At 40.1% G+C, this 24712-nt stretch overlaps 2 protein-coding genes across 2 annotated transcripts; both read right to left on the minus strand.

Annotated features, from left to right (window-relative positions):
* Positions 1-1018: 1018 nt before the first annotated feature.
* On the minus strand, positions 1019-8929 carry LOC140925033 (uncharacterized). The gene is made up of 3 exons (XM_073374992.1): positions 8174-8929; positions 2877-4093; positions 1019-1524 (listed from the first exon to the last, which is right to left on the minus strand). Exons 1-3 carry the CDS (start codon positions 8927-8929, stop codon positions 1443-1445), a joined length of 2055 nt encoding a protein of 684 aa, XP_073231093.1. The 3' UTR covers positions 1019-1442.
* An 867-nt stretch (positions 8930-9796) lies between these two features.
* Positions 9797-24160, minus strand: LOC140924349 (outer dynein arm-docking complex subunit 2-like). Its single transcript, XM_073374387.1, has 24 exons — positions 24088-24160; positions 23491-23556; positions 23056-23124; positions 22721-22789; positions 22398-22495; positions 21121-21234; positions 20593-20655; positions 20094-20211; positions 19393-19452; positions 18897-19043; positions 18041-18116; positions 17023-17162; positions 16182-16318; positions 15411-15522; positions 14730-14840; positions 14259-14413; positions 13620-13698; positions 12988-13169; positions 12519-12586; positions 12297-12343; positions 11903-11980; positions 11589-11699; positions 10679-10900; positions 9797-10428 (listed from the first exon to the last, which is right to left on the minus strand). The coding sequence occupies exons 1-24, from the start codon at positions 24124-24126 to the stop codon at positions 10282-10284; spliced, it is 2508 nt and encodes an 835-aa protein (XP_073230488.1). The 5' UTR covers positions 24127-24160; the 3' UTR covers positions 9797-10281.
* Positions 24161-24712: the final 552 nt, after the last annotated feature.

Genomic DNA, 24712 nt, shown 5'->3' on the forward strand with positions numbered 1-24712 from the left:
GTAGTCAAACAGTAGTTTTATCAGAAAGAGATGAGTAACTCAGAGGAAGAAGTATTCATAACGTCAAGCCAGAGCAGTTTGGGAAACTCTTGTGGACCTTCCACCGCGGCAGATTTTTGTGTCAGTCGTCCGACGAGTCACATTGCAAGCCAGGATGTTCGCAGGTAGACGTTGGAGATGTTTTGTCAAATTCATTTGAAAGTGGCGCGGCCGCTGATGCGAATTTCTAGTTTAAAGGACGTTGCGCTATGACAGCTGCCGACGACGGAAATGAACAGGGGCACCCAACGGCAATTTTCGGAAGAATATCTATTCGGAAGACGATTTGAGCTCTAGAATTTTCGAAACATTTGTTGTAAAATTTCTTGCTTGCCTGCCTCTCCTAGGATTTTCGAACATCTAAAAAATGATATAATTGCCTATTTTTAACGGATTTTTACCCTAAAAAGGTCACCTAGAATTTTTGGGAGCCTTTTTTCTGGCTAAAATTTTCGAAAAGGTAAGTTTTGATCCCTATAATTTTTGGATCACTAGACTTTCAGCTAGGAAATCCCAACAGATGAAAAAATTTTTAGGGGATAAAAATATGCCTATATCTACCGTTTAAATACTAAAATACGTTTAAAAATGCTGTGTTTAAGTGGTTTTGAACTAAATTCTCGTTGGGTGCCCCTGAAATGAAGTTCAGAAATTGTGGTAAGTTCGTTGAATCGAAATTCAAAATTGTGACTTGTGTTGTTTTATGGGATAGTGTGACATGTTGAGGGGAATATGAGAAAGGGAACGAGAAGGGGAAATATATATTGCATTGTTTTGTTATTGTTATCATTGTTTCAGCCCCGCACTCCCCTGTTACAATCAATGTTACAATCGAAGCCGCTACCAAACTTTTCAGACAGTGAATAATAATGAGGGGTTATGTAATACATTCCCCTAAAAAGAACAAAGGAAACCGAGCAAAGTGAAAAATAAGTGTTAAAGGATATTAAGGGTGTATTCATTTGCAACATACGCGTATAGCTGTCGCATTTTTTGTTTTTACGCCGGAAAATGATAAAAAGATTCCAGCGGGCAAATGCGACAGCTATACGCGTATGTTGTAAATGAATCCACCCTAAATTGCAAGTGGGCGGATGGGCGGCATCAAAACAAAGTCTACTGGCTCTCCCGCATTTATCTCTCTCAAAGGCCACAAGTAGGAGTTGCTCGAGGCGCAGCCGGGAGCAACTGTAGCCTCTTGAGTAACAGTCGTTTGCTTTTCGTCAAACATTCCACTGTAAATGAGCCACCATGTTTGGCTTTGCAGAAGCCTTTTGTTATCTTCTGTGTGAAGAAAAAAGGCTTTGAACAATCTTACGTCGAGATTCCCGTTACAGCGACCCTTAAACTGATGTCCTTATCGTTTCATCATTTATGTTATCTTTTGATGGACCATAACAATCCTAGGTACCGTCCTTTAGCTTGGCTTCTTTAGAAGCAGTACACGTAGCTTTGTGCTCCTTCCAATCTGATGTTTGACAGGCTCTGCAAGTTAAAGAAACTAGCTCACAATGTTTTCTGTCGTGTGCTTCAGTTAATTATGGATGCGTTCTTAACTTCAAATTCGTAAAGAAATAGTCTTTTGTATAAGATACATCAGAAAGTGAAAAATGATGGAATATTGCATTCTTTTCCGTCTCCTGCACTTACAGGATCACGCGTGGGGCGACGCTCCTACCCTCTCCCCCATATATTGTAAGTGGTTCAACTACAATTTCACCTTTATTCGTAATGGTAGCGGAACTGAGAGGTGAACAATTCAGGGAGAAGCCAGGCGTAAATATTAAATCAGCCGTGTTTTGCGCATAGCGCAGTTGACGTTACTCCGAATTGTCCGATTACCAATTATTTATGGCAACGATAAAATGCGAGAAACCCAATAATGGAATACTCAAGTGAAGACACAAACTTGTCACCACAGCTTATGCACAACTTTTGAAGCCAAAGCGTCGCTTACAATGTTCGGTGATGCTATTGTAAACTTTAGCTACTGTATCGTTTGCTTCTTTGATTTCAAATTCTAAAAGCAATACAACTTGTCAATGGACCCATTCTTTTTCTAAATTTTTGTTTTCAAGCTTAAAGTGGACATCTTACAGAAAAAAGATTTGGATTCATTTTGGTTGCCATGGGCTTAGCTATTGAGATTTCACTAACAAGTAACATTTGCTAAATTTTTCCTCTCTGGACAATTTTTTTTAAAACAGTTAAGTTGTGCACAAAAGCCAATAAGAATCTATCATTTGGTAATGACAAAGTTAAACCCATTGTATAGGCGACGTTATGCAATAAAAACTGAGCGATTAAGAACCTGCATTTCCCCAATTAGCGTACACAGGTTCTTACATAGGGCATAGTTAGCACAAATTTAGGTTATTTACAGTAGGTTTTTATAAAGGTTCTTATTTTCTGAAGAAAAAATACGTAATAGCAAAGAGTATTTAGTGATATTCAGCTCGGTCCTCAGGTAAAAATTGTTTACCGTTACAATTGCAGTTGGAGTGATAAGGCACCTATGTCTGTAAAGAGGATCGTGCCACGATGTTGTCTGTTATTTGCCTAATTATACAAAATGAAACCTGTTTTAAATTTTAGGCTTATTAATAATAATAATAATAATAAAACAGGTTCTTGTATGAAGGGGGCCTAACTGGCAAATTTTGCCCTAGCAGGGTCTTAATCGCGGGTTTTTACTGTGTACAATGCACTAAAAAAATCCAGAATCGCGTCAGTTATAATAATACTTAATCAAAGCAAATATACTACGGCTGAGGATAATTTTTGGCGAGGTAAAGATTGCTGGGTGTTTTATTTTTGTGTTTAAATTTGCTACTCACTTGCTGCAGTATTTTTTCGTCCTACAGCCACCGCAGGACTTTAGATCAGTTTCCTTGATATTTTTAGTGCAAGCTTTATTGCCACATCGGGGGCGGTCTGGTAAATGAACAAGTAGCTGATAGAATGAGGAGAGCACATCCTTCCAAGGCAGATCAACAGCGTCTAAGAAAGGCAACCTTTTTTCCTCAGCATCTTGGCCAAGTTCATAATACCTTTTTAACTCCTTCATGTCACAGTTCACAAAAGCAAGCTGGGCAAGGTAATAGCAAACATTTGGGTATGTTTTCCAACACGAAGGTGCTTCCGCCCGAAATTCTTCCAATATTTTTCTGGCGGTGTCTCCTAGCTTTTTAGTGGTCCAGGATCTGTATTTAGAAACTTGTCTTTCCTCTACGACTCGTTCGACACTCGGATAGTACTTGCGCAATTCCGGGGGTGCGGAGTCCTCTCTTTCAGCGCAAACTCTGGAGGAATACAGAGATACCAAACAAAGCCCAAGGCCTCTTTTGCTTGGAAAGTAGGTTGGACAGCACTTCAGGGAACTTTCAAAAGCTTCAGCCGCTGCTTCATAGTTTTCTGCACCGACATAGAGGCATCCCAAGAACTCATACAAAACGTGAAGCCAACTGCGGTAGCTTTGGTCAAACCTAAAACAGTCTTCAATTGGAAGGTTGTTGGGTTCGGCTTTTTCGATGAAACGAATCAAATTTCTCATACACATCACCTTTTTAAGATCAATTTTCCTCGTCTCTTGTGTCTGTTTCAACTCGTAAAAGTGGAAACCAAAAGCTACGATGAGGCCTTCAAAGAAACTTGGTTTATTTTCCATACTTTTCTCACAAAGTTGATAAAGTTTAGGCAAAAAAGGCATTATAAGAGGAAAAGCTTGAAGTATAGAATTTTCAGTCAAATACCCACGAGCTAAAAGAGAAATCCCTCTTTCGTCAGCGAAGTTACTCTTGATCAGAATTTCAAGCCCCTGGTTTACCAGTCTGAAAGCCTGAAGATAAATCCGTGCCGTTGGGGACCACTGAAACGCACTAAGCATTTCCTCTGAAAATGCAACAGGCTCGGTAATCACTAATGGGTGTTGCTGTGCCTCTGATCTTTGCTTTAGTTTCTCGCCCATGATTTCAAATGACTGAGCCAAGGCCTCTTTTTTAGGTTTTGATGCAGTATGCTGCTTATCTTCCGCTTTTTCGCATTTATTAAGAAGCTGAAAAAAAAAAACATAAAAAACACACATATAAAGGCTCGCTTACATTTACCAAATAAGCACGAGTGGAGCCATAAATACAACTGTCACAACTAACACAGTGAGATAAACGTTTAGCGGAAATACCTTTTGGGGTCACGTGTATATCCGACATGAGGTATGAGAATCATATATTTGTCATAATTATTCATTCTTCAATTTCTGTGTAACCAACTGGCAGATTTCACAGCGTTATTGTAAGAGTTAGACAGCTATAATATGTTTTTACACAAAATTATACTATAGAGCGTTTTCATATGACGTCACGGCGGCCATAATGGTGTTCGCAACAACGAAACGGCGGTCACGTTGGTGTTCCTAACCAATCCTGCGGGAGTTGAACTCTTTATATGTAAACACTTTTTTTTGTTCCGATAAATTTGCATAGATGCTAGCCAAGTGAGTGAAAACGCTCTATACCAGATAGTATGCATTACAAAAATATAACCCTGGAAATCCAATTCGGTGTCTAGCAGTACACTGTCCTCATTAAACATATGCCACTCTTCTGAAACTAGCAAGGAAGTTTGGATCTCCAGCACCGATACAGATTTATGTACAAACATTCACAATGTCTACAAGTAAAGCCCGGTATGGCATCATATGCTACCAACCAGCTTCCAACAAAGTGCACTACACTTGCCAGTGTCATTGACATTTATCAGAAAATACATGGTAAAGATGTACCTGCTACTACCCTGGCTCCAGAGGTCCGTTCTCGAAATACCTTTGCCTAGTCTCTGTACGGCGTTTTCCCAGTGCCTATCGGTCAATTCATTTCGGTGACGTATCCGAGGCGAACGGGCGGGAAACGGCCTCACATTTTCGCTTGGACCACGTGACCCGAAACGCTTTGGCCGCGCGGAATAATGAGGCCTAGGGACTAGGCAAGTAAAACCTAAGATGAAATAAACCGTGCTCACGTTTTGATAAAGCTCCCAAGACGCTGTTGAGGCTTCGCCGAGAACTATCAGGAATTAGATAATTAGATAAGAAAAAAATAACCTCTGGAACCCAGGGTAACCTGTGTAACGTGTTCCTCTTAAAAATTTAAAACATGCATGAATATAATGACTTAATGAAAAGTGTGAACACCTAAAATATTTCAGGAATGCTGATTGTGTTGTGACAAACTACAATAAAGTTCAGGACACAGAAGCAAACCTCAAAACACCACATGTTTGGCTTCTTTCTGGCAACACAATAGCATTCCATAAACATTTCTAGTGTTTTTATAGTTAAATAATTATTTCCAGGTAATAAATGTGCTGGAAAAAAACACCAACATGCCTGGGACGTGGAACTTTAGTGAACTATACAGGCATGTGGGCAGTAAAGACCTGGGATGGTTCCTGTTGTTGGAGGCATAAGGTTCCCATAATATTTCAAAACAGTGTCCCAGATCACAGAGCAGGAATCTATGTTCCAGGTAGGTTGTTTGTAGCATATGAGAACCAGTATTGAGCACAGCTTTAAAGATAAACAAGACTTAAATTCAAGATTGTCATTGGTAAAGCAGCTCTGAAATTTTGCTTGCCTATGGCCATTTCACCATTGTCTTTTTAGAGTTAAATAAACCCAAAGGTGATTTGTTTTGGCCCTTGGCTATTGAAAAGTGATCTGTTTTGCAGGAAAATATTCTTGTTCTGGATGACCGGGTAGCACTGATAATGTGTGATTTAGAATTCAAGTTGCCAATTTGACAATTAATTTTCACTATTTGGTAGGCCTGTGATAGGCCCCCGTAAGGTAATAGAGGCAAACACGAGCCAAAGAGGCCTACATGGGAGGCATGCCAGATTCTGTGGCATATAGCACCCAGAAGTATTACCTATTCTTCCCTACATGGTATAGAACTCCATTGCGGGGTAGCCCAGCAGTGTGTCATGGTTATTTTATTTTGGTGTCAGATGAAGAAGGACATAGTAGGGCAAAGTTTCTTGTCTAAGGAAACAGTGCAGAAGTAAGGCTTGAACACAGTCCTCCAGCATTGGTGCCTACATAAAGTGAAATTCCAATGATGCCATGCTGCTTGTTGAATCAATAATGAAATGGTAAAAGGGAGATGTTTGGATCAAAAGCCCTTGTACCTTGTGCCATTGTGTCAGGGAGCCCTTGGAGTTATGAAATCCATAGCAGTTACAGTTTTTGCCTTGTTAGTGTTGTTGCTACCAATAAATCAGTGACAAAATTGTTGACACATTGTACTCAAATAAGGTAACTTTTGAGAGCAAAAGAATCCACACCCCTCCTCTCTCCCCTCCACTCAAAGTTGGGGTGTCTGTTGTTTTCTACAGGTAGCTCGATAAGTCCCCCATCCCCTCCATGCAATTTTGTGCCAGGAGAAGCTTTATTTTTCCCTTTTTAAGTCAATGCCTTAACTAATTTTGTGGTCTATTGAAAATTATAATCCTTGATGCATAATAAATCCCTTAGTGTCCACAATGTGAGTAATATATAATCAACTTTTAAGTTACTTAGAAGAATCGGCTTACATTTAAGGTCATTCCCTTGAAAATGATGCACTATCCAGATTTCTTTCCAACTTGGCACAAATGTCAGACCTATATAGGCTATTCAAATTGCAATAAAAATATGGGGTCACCCTGCTTGTTTGTGCCTTGCATTCCCATAATTCTGAGTGTTTTTTCCTCGCTGCGCGGGAAACAACTTAAACAACCGTCAAAAAATTTTATAGAAAGAACTATGAATCTTACTAAAACCTTAAGCCCTTTTGTTTGTCTGGGCTGTGCTCTTTCGGTAAAGTGACCTCAAATTACCTGATTTTGAAAAAATGTAGAGAAAATGGACAGTTTTAAGATCTTCTTGTACCTCTCTGTTGCTGTAAATCTGGAAATTCACGTCATTTATACCTAAAAAATATAACTTCTATAATCCAGATTTTTTTTCTTCTTGATATATAATTTTTCTTGTGTGTTGCCATAACAAGTAAAAAACACAAATAAAAAGGGGGGACACCATTCTTGTTTCATCGCAAACGACAACAAAGGGACAATTTTGGCTTCAAATGATCATTTTGCACAAGTGGACTGGGGCAAGTTTCAAGAAAAACACCTTTTTAGCTGGGTAGAATTATCAAAATCACTATAACCTCTTTTTAGGCGACCAGTGAAGTTTGCCGCCACCACTGAAGTCACAATGTTATGCACACTAGGTGATGTGCAGTGCAAAATAAGAGAATTACCATAAGCCGCTCTCCAAAAATCCGTCTACAGCTGTATGAGTAGGTTCGACTACCAGCTGTTGTTTGGGAAAATGGGCCTGCACTCCTCCACCAAAAAGACTATTCTCTCAGTGGAGGGAGAGAGAGTGGCAGAGGTCAAGCCTAGTCTCGGAGGTTTATCATGATTTTCCTGCCCTTGGGAGAGAACAAGCCACAAAGCAGTTAAAATGAGTTGCTGCTTGTTCCCTATCATGGAAAAGCACAAAAAAACCTCTGGGACCAGGGTAAAGTAGAAACCATCCACTGAAAAATTAAAATTCCTGAAATGGCTTCTTTTAGCATAATCTTATTCATCTTGTCTTTTGTCATTACAGCCAAAGAAACAAAAGTCCAGCAAATCAATGTTCAGTAAACTGAAAAAACACAAACTATTTGGGAGTTGTGGCCAATTAAGTCAAGTCAAGTAGTCAATTGTGAGATGATGGTGGTGTAGGTAATTGCCTTAGCAATGAGGTATGCTAGAGATGGTAGGTGGTGCAATAAACAGGGTAGTGCCAAAGAGAACATCCCCAAGTACTTACAGCTGTATCTGCAGAGGTTAGCACCTTTGCCATTTCATATAAATTGACATTGTTTGCAATGACAATCAGTGTGATAGACTTCTATTCTGTCAAGACTGGTACCCATACCAATCATAAAGATCAACTCTTTTTTCCAATAAGTGTAACAATAATTTGGCTCAATTTTAATAAAACTTCTACAGGTGCAATTTACAAGACAGTGTGAGTTCCAGTTGAAAACGTTTTTTGAAAACTGACCCATTCCCTTGTAAGATCTATAATTATTTATAGACCCACCTGTTTTGCCACAACATCACCATTTGCAGAAGCTTTGTTGAGCCACCTTCTTGCTCTTGAAACGTCTTTGATTTGCTCACAACTTCCGTTTAAGTATATCTGCCCCAAGGTACATTGAGCCTCAGTATCACCTATTTCAGCTGCTCTTGTCAAATAATAAATTGCTTTAGTTGGCTGTGGACGGCCTTCCGGACATTCACCCTCAAGATAATACTTGTACAAAAATTTCAGAGCCCTTGGCTTTGAGGCGTTGTCGAGTTTTTTCACCGTACCAGACAATAATTTATGCATTGGCCCCAGTTCATAATCACTCTCACTTTCACCAGCGGCCATTTTATACCATTTAAAAGCCTCTTTTAGGTCTTCGTTCACGACTCCTTCAACTCCACATCTATACATTTCTGCAAGATTGAGTTGTGAACTTCTGCACCCCAGTTTCGCTGCCCTGTGGTACATCTCATAAGCCTTCTGCTGATGTCGTATCGTTCCTTTCCGATCTAATAACTCCCCAAGTTTTCCTAGGGCGTTAGGCAATTCATAACCTTTATCTATAGCAGTGCTAAGCCATCCGATTGCTTTGTCGTTATCTTGCGGCAAGAGATTGCCAAAACCCTCCGAGTAAGCCCATCCCAAATCTGCTTGGGCATGGATTTCTCCATTTTTGGCTTTATCGATTAGTTTTTCGATTGATCCATATGTGGCAATACAGTATTTCTGGGAAGCAAGATCATCATTTTTTGGAATAAGGAAATTCATGATTCAAAATGCAGGAAGATCCTTTCCTTGGGCTCTATGGTCAGCGGGTGTTGTCCAAAAACGGGTAGGTACGTCATGTTTTATTATTGTAATGTACCTACCAGGTACTTGGGCTTACGCTGGAGGTTCGAGACAGACGACACCGGGACATTCTGGACATTGTTGTACAGTATTACACGCAAGTATGAAATGCGAAATAAAACTTCCCAGTTTTGTCGCGCGTTCGGAGATTTCCAATCCAGAATGTAAATGAAACTTAATGTACCGCAGGCTTCATGCACTGTTCTGTTTCAGGGAGCGAGTGGGAGAATGGAGAGAGAACGGGAAGTGACATTTTTTTTCCTCTTTTTCTCGTTCTCAGACTCCTCATTGTCGATGTAACCGTTACAATAACGGTTGCTTGCGAAGAAGGCTAGTGTAAACCTAGCCTTGCATGTACTGTGTAGAATTATAATTACTTAGTACAGGCCCGTTTCTCGAAAGTCCAAGTAATTACCTAGCCCCGAAAAGCTATTTTGTTTGCATTTAAGATCGAGTTTTTAATAGCTTTGAAGATAAAACATCTAGGCAGGTAACAAATAGAAACAAGTAATATTTGGTTTCAGGCCAGAATACGTTACCAGGGCTTTCCAGAAACGGCCCCGAAGTACCAGTTGTTCAAAATAGGCACTTATTGAAGGAACTTCATTATGTGACCATCAAAGCTCTCCATAAAAGCATTCACGGGCTACTAAGCCATTCATTTTTTAAAAAATTTCATTTATTTGCTTCTTACACACGTTACACAAACATAGATACTTAAATGCAAAAGAAATACTCTTAATACAACAGAAACAAAATTCATCAACAAATTGATTTCAAGGTTGCTAGACAGGATATAGCGTAGAAGAAATATTTTCTTTTATCTTTTGGAATCTGTTCATATTGGATTTACTCAAACAAATGCCTTTTCTCAATAATTGATTTTCCCCTTTTCTTCAAAATTTTCCCCGTTCCTTTAATAATTGTTTTTTTTTTTTTTCAATTTATATAAAGTTGCCTTTAACATGATAAATTGATTCTACAATAGATGGTTTTGAATGTTTTTATTGCAACTAAAGATATAAAACCTGGCGCCAAGAGTACATGTAGAAAATGACCAACTAAGATTTCTCCTTCTTTCCCTGTAAGACCTAAAACGCCAGAGGCTTCCATCAAATCAATTGAAACCAAGAAATCTTTGACATCATTTCAAAAAGGTCTTGTCACGGTTTTAGTGCAAATGATTTTTAAAACCTTGAGTAATCCTCGGGCGAATCAAATTTTAAGACACTCAAATCCACTATAGCTAATTGTTTTTGTTGCTAAAAACATCAATAAGCTTCCGAGTCACTGTTCCTGGATTCCTTCTCTTGTCTCGCTCGTTCATTGGCCATCGCTAGCTGTCGCATGTTTAACAAACATCCAGCCGCAGCCTCCTGTAGTCCAGCATCATCAGAACCAACCATCTCCAACAAGAGCTGCAAATCAAAACAGGATCATGCAATTGGTCTTGGTAACGCTACAGTAAAAAGGGCAACAGAAACGTTCAACTTGGTTTACAAAACGAGTTTAAAAGCTGTGTTGCGCCTTTTACTACCCGTTTTCTGTATGGACCCTTTTTAGACCTTTGCTTTGCCTTAGGCCTTAGCAGTCAGAGAAAGCATGTACTTTGTAGATATTTGGCTCAGCAAGGGAAAAGTCATGATACTTTGAAAAGAGGCTCGTTACCTTGACGACTCCACTCCGGTGCATTATGATACAGCTTTCTGGATTCTTGCCTAGTTGTTCAAGAGCCCGCATTGCTGACCGCTGTACAATGATGTCATGTGATCCCAGGTACTCTACCATAGGCTTGACAGCACCTTCGTCACAGAAGCGTTTGGCATTGTTGCCCCATTTGCTGCACATGGCGATAGCTTCAGCCAAGTGACGCCTCAGACGTATGTCAGTCTAAAACATGAAAAAAAATGGACTCTGATAATAGACATATTGACGCGCAGGCAGCCCAAGCTCGGTGCATATTTGCCGCGGGTTTTGATGTTGTTTTGCATATTACGAACGATTTAATAAAGACTTTGTATGAGAAATTCAATATAGATGTTAAAACGTATAAATGTAAGCATAACTATAGAAATAAAACGTAAACTTGGGCCTGTTGGTGCTATTTCTGTGTAAACTGGTCTCAATTGATGGCCATTTTTTACGGTTTTGCGGCTCTTTTTTTTTCGGAGTTGTTTTCCTACATAAAGCGACGCAAAGCAGGTGCCTGTGTGCAGTCTATAATCAGGGTGTCGAAATCCCTGACGCAACAACAATAACAACGATTACGAAGACGACGATAACTAGGAATAACTACAGCTTTTACAGTTTAGTATTGATAGTCATGGCGATCGGCGATAGTAAAGGAGAGACACTGATGGTATAAATAGGGGTTATGATTATGAGGATAACGATGACGATGACAATGATAGTGATGATGATGTGAAGTATTGATAATGCAAACGATGATTATGATGCTGATGAAGTCTATTGATGATAACAACCTTGCTAATCGCTAAAAGTAAACAAACCCTTTATTCATCTCAGAGAATGTGCTGCTCGAGCAGTTTTAAATTAGTACAGCGGATTATCCTCTTACCATATGCGTAAGATGAGCCAAGTGAGGAACAACGCCATAATCTGTGATGACGCCCAGGTTCTCTCGATCACAGGCCACTATAGATATCACTGCGCATGCGCTTGTAAGAACCTGAAATAGTTGAAAAGATATTTTATACCTTCGCGATGTGCAACGTAAAATGGTAACGGAAGTAAATTATTTGGGTGGCTGTTATGGTTTCTGTTCGAATACAATGTATGATGAATTGGTTGGAAGGATGCAGGATAACCACTTCAATTCTCTTAGTTGTCTTCAGTTTGGCAACCTTTTTTCAGTGAACAGTTGCAACTTACCTCCAAGTCATGTGACTTAAGCAGACGAACACTCAGATCCAGTCCTCCAACAAAAGATCGGGCTGTTTCCCAGGCCTCCTACGGATAAAGTTGAATTTGATCTCATTACTGAAATCAATTTAACCCTGATGTAAGCGAGAAGGGACGTAATTGAACGTTGTGTTTGAGTAAACGTTTCCGCACGCGACCTCACGTAGCTAGTGAACCGGAAACTCTGAAACTCTCCTCAATTTAATTTTTTGGACTATTACATTTCCAGGATAAAACTTTCTTGTTAACTCTAAGCGCATTATAACAAGGCTTAAACGGAAGTCAAGACAGTTTCTTGGGCGAAATCGCCCGCTATGCAATGATCACATTTGTGCATATGGTTCGAATTTCTTGTATACCGTACCGGTGTGTCCTGCATTAGTCTGTACACTGCCCACGCTGCGCCGGAAACTACCTGAAAAATCAGCAGCATCAAGCAAAACCTTTAGTTTTCTTTAAATCTACTGTAATAATCTACTAGTATTAAAGGGACTGACCTGACAAATCAGTGCTATATGATCGTTTGCGAAAAGTAACTTAAAGTCATTTTAGCACAATATATCGTGAATATATACTCATATACTACTCGCCTTGTTGTTTCTTGACTTCATAACGGACCACAGAAGTCTTAGTCCTTCCAATCTATTGAATACTCTGAAATAAAATATACTTAGATGTAACTGAGCTAGTCCAGATCAAAAGACACTTGTAAGTTTAAAAGCTGTGCGATGTAACATTAAACATGGAAACTGCTTTTGTTTCACTTAACAAACCTGTTTGGTGCTACCTTTTGTAAATTTGACTATTTTCTATGGAAAAAGGCTAATTCCAAACAAATTGGTAACTTTCTAAATCGATTGTAACCCAAGAGTTGAGTGCTTGGACTATTATAAACGATTTTTTATTTCCAAAGATTGATTTCCAAACATTGAAAATTTTTCTGAGTCTTTTCTGTGGGACGGAGGAAACCACAGCATAATCGTTTTTAAAAACAAAACACCAAGGACATGAACATATATTTTTTAAAAAATTAGAATAGCACCATCACCACTTACGATCGACAGCCAACTTCTACCGCGCATTCAGCAATGGCTCTTGCCGCTGTACTGGTGAGTTCCTCATTTGGTATGTTGAGAATGTCAACTAAAGTCCTGCAGCCTTTGCATCGTAACATTTCCAGCGGAGCTCTGGGATCTTTGGCAAGTTCTGCGATGGCTCCGACAATGTGAAGTTGAACCTTAATCGGGTCATGAGAACGATAGAAAGTCAAATTTGCGCGTATGAGTAGGGGTTGAGTAAACTCAGTACGTGTTTCAACTTACAAGTGTTATCGCTAGTTTTACCAAATGATAGATTAGGAAGCAGTGCAATACTTCTAGCCCTCATAACAATAGGAGATGCAGGTCAAAGGGGGCAATGAACATAGCGGAAGTCTAGAGGAGATGCAAACCATGCCATGGATTTCTGGTTAAAACTGGACATTGTACAGGTACAGCGCACGATAGTTAATATAATTTCAAGAAACAAGTTTAAAAGAGAGTATGACTTTAATTTCTGTAGCATCATCTTACAATATATCGTTTGAAAGCTTTCAAGAATAAGAAGGTAATTACTTTTTGCATTTCTATTTTGTTAACATTTAAGTCAAGGTAGTTAAGAGTGACTTTGGACAATCTGCGCAACTAACCTGTTCCGGAAGTTCCTCTGTTTCTTCTTCTGCTTGAAGAAGTTTAACAAGTGTCTCCACAACGTTGACTTCCATCAATCTAAGTGAGAGAATAACGGTTAGTCTTTGAGCTTATGACGTAAGGTTTAAGACTAGGCATGAATAAGTGAAATACTGAACATGAAAATGAAAAAGAAAGAGAATAAGGGAAAGGAAAGACAAAGAGGGTCCCTACAAGTACATCCGCCCCACCTGCACGGAACATGAGAACCGCCCGAAATCAACTTATTTCCTCTAGCAAGCGGGTGGTGACGACGACTTTGCATTTCTTTGAAACTGGTAAAACACTACCCAAATTTACAAGTTGAACTCTGAAAGTTAAATCTTATCTTAACGTTCGTAATGAAATTAATTTTTCCGTTTAAGCGCGGTAATAGATCCACTGCACTAGAATAAGAGGATGAGGGCAGGCATCTGGTTACCTCTCTAGTGGAATTCGGTTTACTAATTCAGTTCTGACATAAATAAGTCGTTTTGCCTGTGGACATGCTATTCTCGGAAGCCCGCTTAACTTGAAAAAACACCAGTTCAAGTCCTGAATAATATGCTCCCTTTTCTTCTCGCTTGGCCTCTTTCAGTGTATCAGTACAGCATTAATACCTTTTTACATTGTATTCACTTATTGCACATTTCCAAATAGCTCCTGTCACTGCGGCCAACAGCCTCTTGTTATCTTGGCGGGAGAGGAGTGAAACGAGTGTGTCCAGTCCTTCGCAGTCATACACAGCTTTCCTCGTGCCTTCGTCCTCTGCACACTGCGATAAAAAGGCGGGAAAATTATCGACAAGGGTCTAACATTATCTTCTTGCAGCCCTTTGAAGACTATTAGTGATCAGCATCTAATATCTCTCTACGATATGATTAGTTACTTAAGCAAAATGTCATGAGGATATCGGAATTGTGCACCAAACATAGTTCTAAAATAGTACAAAAAAATCTCCCAAGATTCTTCTACATGACCGTAAAAGTGTTGGGACAATAATCTCGTTTAGAATCATTAATGTTATAGGGGAGGGGAAGGAAGAGTAGTGGTCAAACCTGACTCAGTCAATGTAGTGGTCGCCAACTCACCTTAAATATTGCATTAGCACAGTAACCTTGAAGCTCTTCATTATCTGTTTGCAGCCGACGAACAATAGCTGTTATTATATTCTCCTTGTAAAAGGCTTCCCTGAACCGGGACTATAGAACAAAAAGAGCGGATGATACAATGTAGCTCGGGTATCAATTGCAATTCGTCCCCCACGCCTCACCACGCCCACTGGGCTTATTTATTATTATCATCTGCTTCCTTATATACAATTAATAATACGATGCGATCTGCGTATGCAAGTAGGGTATTTAAGAAATAGGTGTTGAATTGTTAGATATCTGTCTTTGCTAACTCGGGTCACTTGATATCTAAAACAGAGCTAAAGTAGGGGCGCATCCAGAAAATTCGGAAAGGGGTGGCCGGGACACTTAAAAGCTCTATTTTGGATACTTGTTATTTTTCTGAGACGGAATTCTATAAAAATAATACAAAATTTAAAAGGTAAAGGGGTGGCCGCGGCCCCCTCAGCCCACCCGTAAATCCGCTCGTGCAAAGCAAGCAAAGAGAACAATAAACGCTGACCTCCCTGGCGTCAAAAATAACAACAGGAAGTTGTTCTTTGTGTCTAAACGAATCGTTACACCAAGCGAAACACCAAACTTAATTCCAGACGGAGCTGTCTTAGGACTACTCTACAGTCCATTTACTTTATAATTTACCTCCACAGCGCACTCTTGTGCTAAGCCTACTATAGGAATAAGAAATTCCTCTTTGTCCAGCTTGATGAGTTTAGCGAGTAAAGGCACGCTGCCAGCCTTGTAAATTGCCGACCTGCATCAGAAGCAATTCGAGATCCTCATATAAGAGTACGGTACACTTCTACATTGTGCATCTTAGACGGTTTGAGTGATCGTGAGCAGTCGCCGCTCTTTCTTCAGAGCCAAGCGTACCGAGTGAAAAAGTAAAATTGTGGAAGGGCTTCTGCCTTCGTTCCTCGCTGCTTTACCGCTTAACTTGCCCTCACGCTTGCTCTCGATCTACTGTGACTCAAAATAAAAATAAGATGCTTGTCGCAGTCTCGGTAAAGATAAGGGCCACTGATTGCAGTTACAATAACAAGGATAAGGTTCAATCACTCTTTGTCGTGAGAAAATAGTAAAGAGAATACTATGAAACCACGACAGCGACGTCAGACAAAATGTTACCGGAACTGAAAGGGAGACAATTGCTAAATATTATCGGCGCTCTGTCGTTGTGGGTTTTGCTAAAATGATCGACTACTGGTAGTGTGATAGAAGATCCTGAAGAACTTAAAGTGCAACAATCATCATCAATGTGTTCGAATACGGCCGTCATTAAAAAAATTATTGAACTTATACTCATTTTCAGAATCGCTCGACCAGATTTACTTCGTTTTGGTTTTGGCCTAAACCAATCACAACGCACGAAACCGATATCCAAAAATGGTAATGGCTAGTTACGTCACAAACCTACTGCGAGTGCTCTTGCTACAACTCCACAGCGCAAGCGCAGCATTACGGGCAACTTCTAGTTTTGCCCCGTCTTGGCCTGGTGACTGGTTGTCTGGGCGGCGTCCCTTTCCATCTTCGTAGTTTAGTAAATCCACCTACGACAACAAAAGAGAGAAGGAAACAGAAACAGTGTGCTGATGAACATTCATCGGTTACATGTGTCTAAGCAGTCTCCCTCGCAGCCGTTTTTTGGGTGTCACGCAACGCTTTTGGGGGAGCGTTGCGTGACATCCAAAAAACAGCTGCGAGGGAGACTAGTGTGTAAGGGGCCCTAAGCAAAATCTCCGAAGCTGTTGAATACTCCAGTCATGTCTAATACTGTACTGCCGCACTGTTATGAACCGTTAAAAGCAGTTGACCGCTGATCGTACCCTCTGTACAAACTCTCAGCATTGCTTGCAGTCTATATTCTGAGCACTTACGAAGCGTGCATCTCATGCGTCATTACATCAGGGCACAATGTGATATGGTTCGTGCAGTCCATATGGAGTGCTTGATTGATACAGATCGTAAATTCCTCGTTATATGAAGCGAATCAAGCACATTCCAAATGTAATATTCCTTGTTCTATAACCCATAAAGTGTAAAAATCACGCTCTAACAGAATTTCTCAGTCCATACGAGCACGGATCGTAACATGGTTTATACGGACCTTTATTACAAAACAGGTGTATTGGACAGCCCTCGGAATACTTGGTCGGAAAGAATAACACGTGTGTAAAAGGTAACATAAATCTTTTTTAAACCTTCGGTTAGGCAAATTTCTGGCAAAAGGTTTCTCACATCCTCAAATACTCACGAGTTTTTGTATCCCGTCATGTCGCTTTAGAATATTTCGTCCCAAACTCGACTTGGCCATGTTCGACAGATTAGCTGCAGCTAAACCTTGGACTCCCTGTGCACGAGCATCGTCGATGAGATCAATCAAAATCTGGACAACTTAAGGGTGATGAAATTCGAATTAGAATTATATTAAGACATGCAATAAAAAGAAGGAAGGTAGGAATGCAGAACGGAGGAGAAGAGTACAGTCGAATCTCCATGTGCTACCACTTCTCGTAAGCGACCACCTACTATAATCGACCGCCTATCCAAAACACCGAAACTTTCCCAGTCAAAGCCTTACAGTTGAACTTCTAGGAAACGACCACCTTCGAATTCTGTAAGCGACCGCGACCACTTTTTGGGCCTGAAAGGTTAATGATTTTCTATGGTTTTTAACCTCTTGTAAGCGATAACTTGACGCATTATCTGATGTCTATGTTCGCTGTGTGCACTGTACTACTTTGAATATACGAAGAATTTTAGTAACAAAATGGAACTACACATGGCGTAACTTAGAAATTGCATGCAATAAATTATCTTCCATAAAGATGTGCCCAGACCACTTCTCGGAAGAGGTTCCCTGTGATTCGATTCTTGTAAGCGACCACCTCCCGTAAACGACCACTAAGTCTTTGCATTTTGTGCGGTCACTTATGGGAGGTTCGACTGTATAAGGAAAACTGCGGGATATAGGAGAACGGATAGGAAGAAGGGAAATTGAAGGAAAGATGGAAGTGAATGAAGGGAAGGATGGAAAAATAAACACGAAAGGGGCTGAGAAAAAGGGAAGACAGAATTGGAAAAGGAAAGGACTGAAAGAGAAAAAGAAATTTTGGAAAGAAGAAGAAGAAAAGGAGAAAGGGAGGAAAATTAAAGGAAAAAAAGGACGGGAAGGATCAATCTCGTCCCTGAAGGAAGAAATGAAATTTATGGAAGGGAAATTGGAGGAAGGAAAGGGGAATATCAAGACCGAGACTGTAAATTATAATTACCTCCTATGTTAATTACTGCTCGCCTGTTGTATTTACTGTTTAATGTTAACTGTCGAAGAACCTTTAACGCACCAATCTATTGAGCAAAAACAAAAGAGCTGAATTAAACCCTGATAAACACTCAGTTGTTTTATTCTCGACCTCCTTTGCGGACTATGTGCTTATTAACAATCGCGATGTCTTTAAAACAGTCTGCCGGGACTATGATAAGAGGAAATAAGCCTTTAGTACCTACCATAAAAAGTCTCAGCACAGATATTTTTTTATTATCTAGATGATTGTTACATAAGTAAAATGTAGGGAGACATAACCAAGCAAACGATGGAAGTATCCGGTCATCAGGGGGGTCGGGGGAGAGGGGCGGGGCGGGGTATAGGTATTATATAGATGATGGTTATATTGCTAAAATGTAGGGACACATAACCAAGCAAACCATGGAAGTATCTGGTCATCAGGGGGGAAGGGGCGTGGCGGGGTAGACAACAAATTGTTGTCCGAATGTACTCCATCACAGGTCAGTGTCCACACTTCTCTATATAACAATTTCTCCTGAAGGGAGCCATTTTATATCCCTTCCATAGAATTGGTAATCTTTTCCTTTTCCTGCACCTTGACAATTTTGTATACCTTTTCTACCCTGAGGAAGCGTTGAGAAACTAGCCTCAATTGATCAGCGTTTAGGGGGGGTTTATTCCAGACACCTTGAAAGGTCCTTATTGAATGCCTAAATGGCAGGGTTTTTCTTGCCCTTGTCTATACCTCATCTCTTGTAATCCCCCCCGCAACTCTTGAGTGAAAACCTCTTCGGGAGGAGCCCCACCTTGAAGCCTGTTAGAGGAAGTCCCTCTTTGTTTACCTGGCAATTAATGTGATCAGTTCTAAGAATATTAACAAGAACTGCTAGTCCATTAACATCTCTGATGGCCATCTGCGTCATCTCCTGAGTTAGGTTAAAGTCAGTCAGAGAACACAGTGTAATCACCGTGGCGACTTGGTTACCAATCTAAAAAAAAAAACAGCATTTAAATAGGTTTTACTTGAGTGGGTCTTTCAAGTTACTCTCGCCACTGCTTTGTCCCCAGTAGATCGCTTATCCGGGGATATTTAGTCATCTGTTCAGGAAAGCGAGAGCGAAGGGAGAGATCCGAAGAGGGGAATTTTGCCTTCCCATAACCCTTTCGCTCAGCACTCGTCTCCAACATCCGTACGACCCTGAAAAAGCAAGCAGCCTTTTTCATGCTTCACTTCCACGCCATTATGCCGTACTGTTTTCCCCTGTTTGTGACCTTTTCTTGCTTTGAGTTGTCAATTAGTTCCCTTATTCACTGTTTCAACAGCGATGACACTCTCACCTTCAAAAACTTGATGAGCCTTTGTATTTGCCAATACTCCGAAGGAAGGTCAGCCACACTCTGCACAAACCAAAAATAAAATCATCAGTTCACTCTGCAAGGAAATATAGTAATCATCACATATCCATGTATTCTTTTGAGCAGTTTTCCCCATGAAGGCGCAATCGGAGTTGGCAACGTCGGTCTGACCTTGTTAGATTTCATTCAACTCTTTGCGCACCCATTCTTCAACAGGGAAATTTTTAACTCATGTTTTTTACTTGTATAGCAGCGCTTACTAAGTCTAGTGTATCCCAATACGCTTTTTCTGTATACAAACACCTCTTTAAAAAAATTATTTATAATAGGTCTCAATAATATTGTCCTTTATATACCTACTGCCTTTCCAATTACAAATAGCAGTCTTAAAATTCGAGGCAAGTACTATAAATACCGAAAGTTGAAAGTGAAGCTCCCGTTGATTGATTTATAATAGACTTCAAACAACAAACTTGGGCGGGTGGGCGGACGTACAGTCACGTGACTCCCAAAATTTGTCGGAGGGATAGATAACCATATTGCCTCGATTAGCCTATGCTATTAGAAATTAGCCGATTGAAGATGTCTTTTTAATTTCAACACTACGCTCGGCGGCGCTCAAGCGCACGTGAGCTCCTCTGAAAAACGACTCTGAATGCTGGTCTTATCTATAGCGGACTCACCACTTTGCCGTCTAGCACTCGGTCATCTTCCTCCTCGCTCTCTGTGGAGCTCTCTGCCTGAGCGGTTGGAATTCTGGAAACTGTGGACCGTCTGTGTAGGTTTTGCCTATTATTTTGACTTTATGTAAAACACAACAATGTCATCAGAGCAGTTAGAATACTGAATGTGCGGTTTAACATAATGTGGGTTCAGCCTTTAATTAAAATCAACTCAACTTTTGTTGATATATCACTTCTTGAACTTTTCACTGTATGGATCTGAGGGTTTTATCGAAGAATCATCTAGATGGCGGTTATTTTGACTTAAAAATGCAGTTGTAGATACTATAGTATCCATCCCCCAGAGATCACCAACCCCCGCCCCCCCCGCCCTCTTCCGCCTCCATGGTGTTTAGTTTCGAACATCAGCTTGCCGATCTGTTAAGAGCAAATAAAAGGTTATGAACAGACTGATATGCCCAATTTCTTTGTAAACCTTTCGACAAAGCATACACGTTACCTTTCCTTGCGAGTTGGCTTTACTTTAAGTGGAGGTTTTATGACTTGTTTCTCCTCATCGTCACTGCAATAGCGTCAAATATAATAAGTTACCAGTGCTGACGTTCTACGGTACTTTATTTAGATTATTCCCTTTCATTGTATTAGGGCCTGGTAGTACAGGCGGACAAGGCTAAATCTGCCAATTTGGAATTATCTTTATAAGTGTTCATCCTGGGGGACGGACTCCGCATATAAAAGGGGTGGGGATGCTCGTCGTCTCGCTTAGGGGTGTAAATTTCGGATTTTGGTCTCACTTAGGGTGTTCTGGGCAAAACGCCATCATATTAAGCCGTGAAGGTCTCGTTTAGGGTTGCACGTGAAAAAATATAAAAATATGTGTATTGTCAGTGTTTTAACATGGTCTCTTTTAGGGGTCAAAAAAAGCTTGGGCTACGCCCGGATCGGTCTCTTTTAGGGGTTTAATTCAAAATTTCCGACCAGCACCACCGACCACCCGACCACCCCCCCCCCCCCGGGGTGTTCATACCTGTCATGTCCAACAACAAGTCTTAAGTTTTTCCACCTCTGAGAAGGCTTTCGTTGAGCGGGTGGTTTTGAGTTCTTAGTTTTCTTTTTTGCTTTCTTTTTATCAGGCTTCCTGCTAAAGCAAAAAAAAAAAGTTGATGGAAACAAATTTAATCTAGGATTGATTTTTCCCCTATAGAGCGTTTTCACATGACGTCACAGCGGCCATGTTGGTGTTCCAAAACAATGGAATGGCGTCCATATTGGTTTTCGAAACCAATCCTGTGGGAGATGAACTCTTTTCTTATGTAAATGCTTTCCTTTGTTCCAGTGCATTTGCATAGACGCTGGTCAGGTGAGTAAAAACGCTCTATACTCTTAATACGCTTGTTTGGATCACACGGTCTTGCATAACTAAGCCCATAGTCTATCATTTCCTAGGGAGCGATCCCTTGTCTGGTCTAACATTTATGTGATACCTGAAAGTGTAGTTAAAGGGGTCGCCAGTCGCATACAGGGTGCATAATTCTACTATTTAGCGTCTTGAACTGGCGGTATCTTTTCTGGACTGGCAGTCTTGCCTCAATTTCCGCTGCTCTCTCGGTCCTCCCCGAGCTGTTCGGGAGCGCAGGCTCATTTCCCTAACAACGGCTGGTAATCGAGCCTATTGGCAGTCTTGACCAAGGTATGTGAAATATGGTAAAAAAAAGCCTGGTCAAGGCCAAACATCGACTTTTTCATGTGACGAACCAAACACTCAGACGTTGAGACGTCCTCTCTTTGTCTAAAGCAGACGGATATAGACGGTCCAAACTCATTCAGACGAACTTACCTTAATATAACTAAGTTTGTTTCGTCTCATGAAAAGTTCGACATTTGGCCTCGGCCTCTCATGTGTTAAACAGGATACAGCTGAGGAGAGTAAAACGAACAGCTTTTTTCTTATTTTTCTTAAAAAGGTCAGGGATCGAAGGCCTCACTGACATATCTTGCCAACAACGTTCCAAACTTCCCTTAAATCGCCTCCTGGCTCCTTCCACCAATCAAGCATCGACACTCACGACGGTTCACATTTGCACAAGGCGATTTTTAGCATTATAAAGTGTTTTAAACCACGCCAATGACAAATAAACAAATTGAAGTAAAGCTAAATTCCAATGCTTAGGCAAAGGTAAAGATGTCAAATCTTTTGTTTCTTAAAATACTTAGACAGCTCGATGAGATATCTATTGTGAGAGAAGTTATTTCTACGGGTACCATTTTTATCTGAGGTTCTACTCCGGAAGTCAAGGGTTGTACCTTTCTGCTTGCTTTTCATTTTTCTTTTTCTCAGGTTCTTGCAGTATTTCCTCGTCTTCTGATTCACTTTCACTCAAATACTTGTTGAGGAACGAATTCTACAAAGAAATACATTCCATTCAGGACTCCGTCACAAACTAATGACTTGACCAAGTGAGGGTGTTGCGAAAGACGTTGTTGGCTAGGTATTGCTTTTTTTTTTGTTGGGTCAGTGTATTTTCGATCTTTTTTACGATATCATTTGGTTTGCACAATGCCCAACACCAAGAAACAACCAACAAGCGCATGTTATTGTTTTCGCCCCCACCAGACGACATACTTACTTTTTCATTTTCTTTCTCTGTTATTTTTTGTTGGCTTGGAGGGTCGTCATTCGAAGAGTCTGCTGTTTTCTGAAAAACAGATAACTTTTTAACATTAACGTAGGATAATTATTATCTCGAGTGATGAAGAATTCGGAAAGGTAACAAGTATTAAGGTTCATTATTTGCATTTAGCTTTTAAGGATGTTTTGTTTAAATAAGTAGAATTCTACCGAAAACGCTGGGGAGTTTTTCAAGCTGAAAGGCCAACAGGCTGTTATTGAAAATTCTATTAAAGACAGGCCATGCGCATGGTATTAATCCGAACAATGAGCCAGAGTAATTCAATGACATACTTCGTCTGCGTCCTTGGTTGGTTCTTTATGACTTTCACTTTCATTTTGATTATAACTTGTTTTATTTCCCTGTGGTATATATAAAGAAAAGAAAAATGAAATAAAGTCAAACCTATACTAAGCAGACCCTATATTGGGAGCGGGGGAAAGGAAAAATTTTATTCATTAGCTATTTGGTGGCTGAGGGAGAGACTGGGTCATGTGGTGTCGTATTGCACTATGGGACTGTTTTATGGACGCCATGGCTTCTTTGATTGGCTTTTACAAAGTTGCGCACCAAACTGGGTCGAAATCTGTCAGGCAAACCTTCCCAAAGTGCAATTCAACACACAATGACCCTGTCTTTCAACTTAAAGATGCCCAATTGCCCAATTGCAAAAGTTTATCCTTTAGACATGCATTGATAAAGAAATGTATCATTCACTTGAATCTTACAACGTCTTCGTTGGCTTCGTTTCTATTTTCTGCAGCAGGTCTTGTGTTCTTGAGTGTTTCTGGTTCCTGAAAATTAAAATATCAATGTAAAAAAGTGAGTACGAGGGTTGGAATAGAAGAAAAGAACCAACCAATGAGCTTCTAAGGAGAACACAGCTTCAGAAAATGGGAGACTAGCTTTGACGCTTTTTATTTTCCATGCATTAATTCTTCTGTCGTAGCTATTTCGTTTGCTGAAGCATGCAAGATACGGCTTGGCCAAACAAAAAAAATTACTTGGTTATGGGGCTTGAAAGTTTGCTCTTACAAAGTTATGATCGGTTTGTCCATACTGAAGCTATTTACGTGCCTTGGACTTTTCCTCTTTATCATTTCTACGTTTTGATGAATTCTTTCGAGTTCCTGGCTTGCTTTCGTTCTTTATAATTTCTGCCAACTCCTAATGAAACAATTATAAAGGAAACAATGACGAAGTTCTTGAGGAAATGAATTTACTCAAAAATTTAAATTTGTGGGAGATTTTCTGAACATTGAATAGGTTTGGTTAAAAAAAAAAACAAATGAAAAGGATCGTTTAAGAAGGACAACTTACTATACCTCAAACCGCGCATCCATTTCATTTTCAATGTCTGACATTCTTACTTTGTTATCTGGAAGAGGAGAGATAGCAAACGGGGTATGAAGCGAAATTTCGCTGGCAATGGACGCGAGGACGGTCCGTGAAAATGCAAAAAAAAAAAATTTGGTAAAAATCCAGCATCACGCTTAATCAATGACACATATACGTACGGTTTTGAACTTGCTAAATTGAAAAACTAGACTAAGTAAGTGACATTTTAAGTAGTCATGGATGTTTTGAGCTCTTTCGTTAGCGCGAGTTCTGCACGGTTGATAAAATCCAAGTGATCGTGTTCATGCAATCATATCTCAAGTCACTACGAGATATCTTCGCATCAATGCAGAATTCAAGCCTTCTAATTTACTCCCCTCTTTTCTGCTAACGTTGCACTTACCTTAGTGGTAAACTTAGTTCGAATCTCATAGACTTCATGACAAATATTTAAAAAAACAATTTGTCATCTAGTTGACATGAATTTAGACAATCGAATCAACGGTCAGCATTAAGCAAATACGAGACTTAATAAATTGAAGGCAAATTAGAAGCCGACTTATATTTTTGTGTGAAAGTCAAATAATAGTAAAATTGAAACGTTTGCACTTG

This window comes from Porites lutea, chromosome 14 (assembly GCF_958299795.1).
Source record: "Porites lutea chromosome 14, jaPorLute2.1, whole genome shotgun sequence".
Lineage (NCBI taxonomy): Eukaryota > Metazoa > Cnidaria > Anthozoa > Scleractinia > Poritidae > Porites > Porites lutea.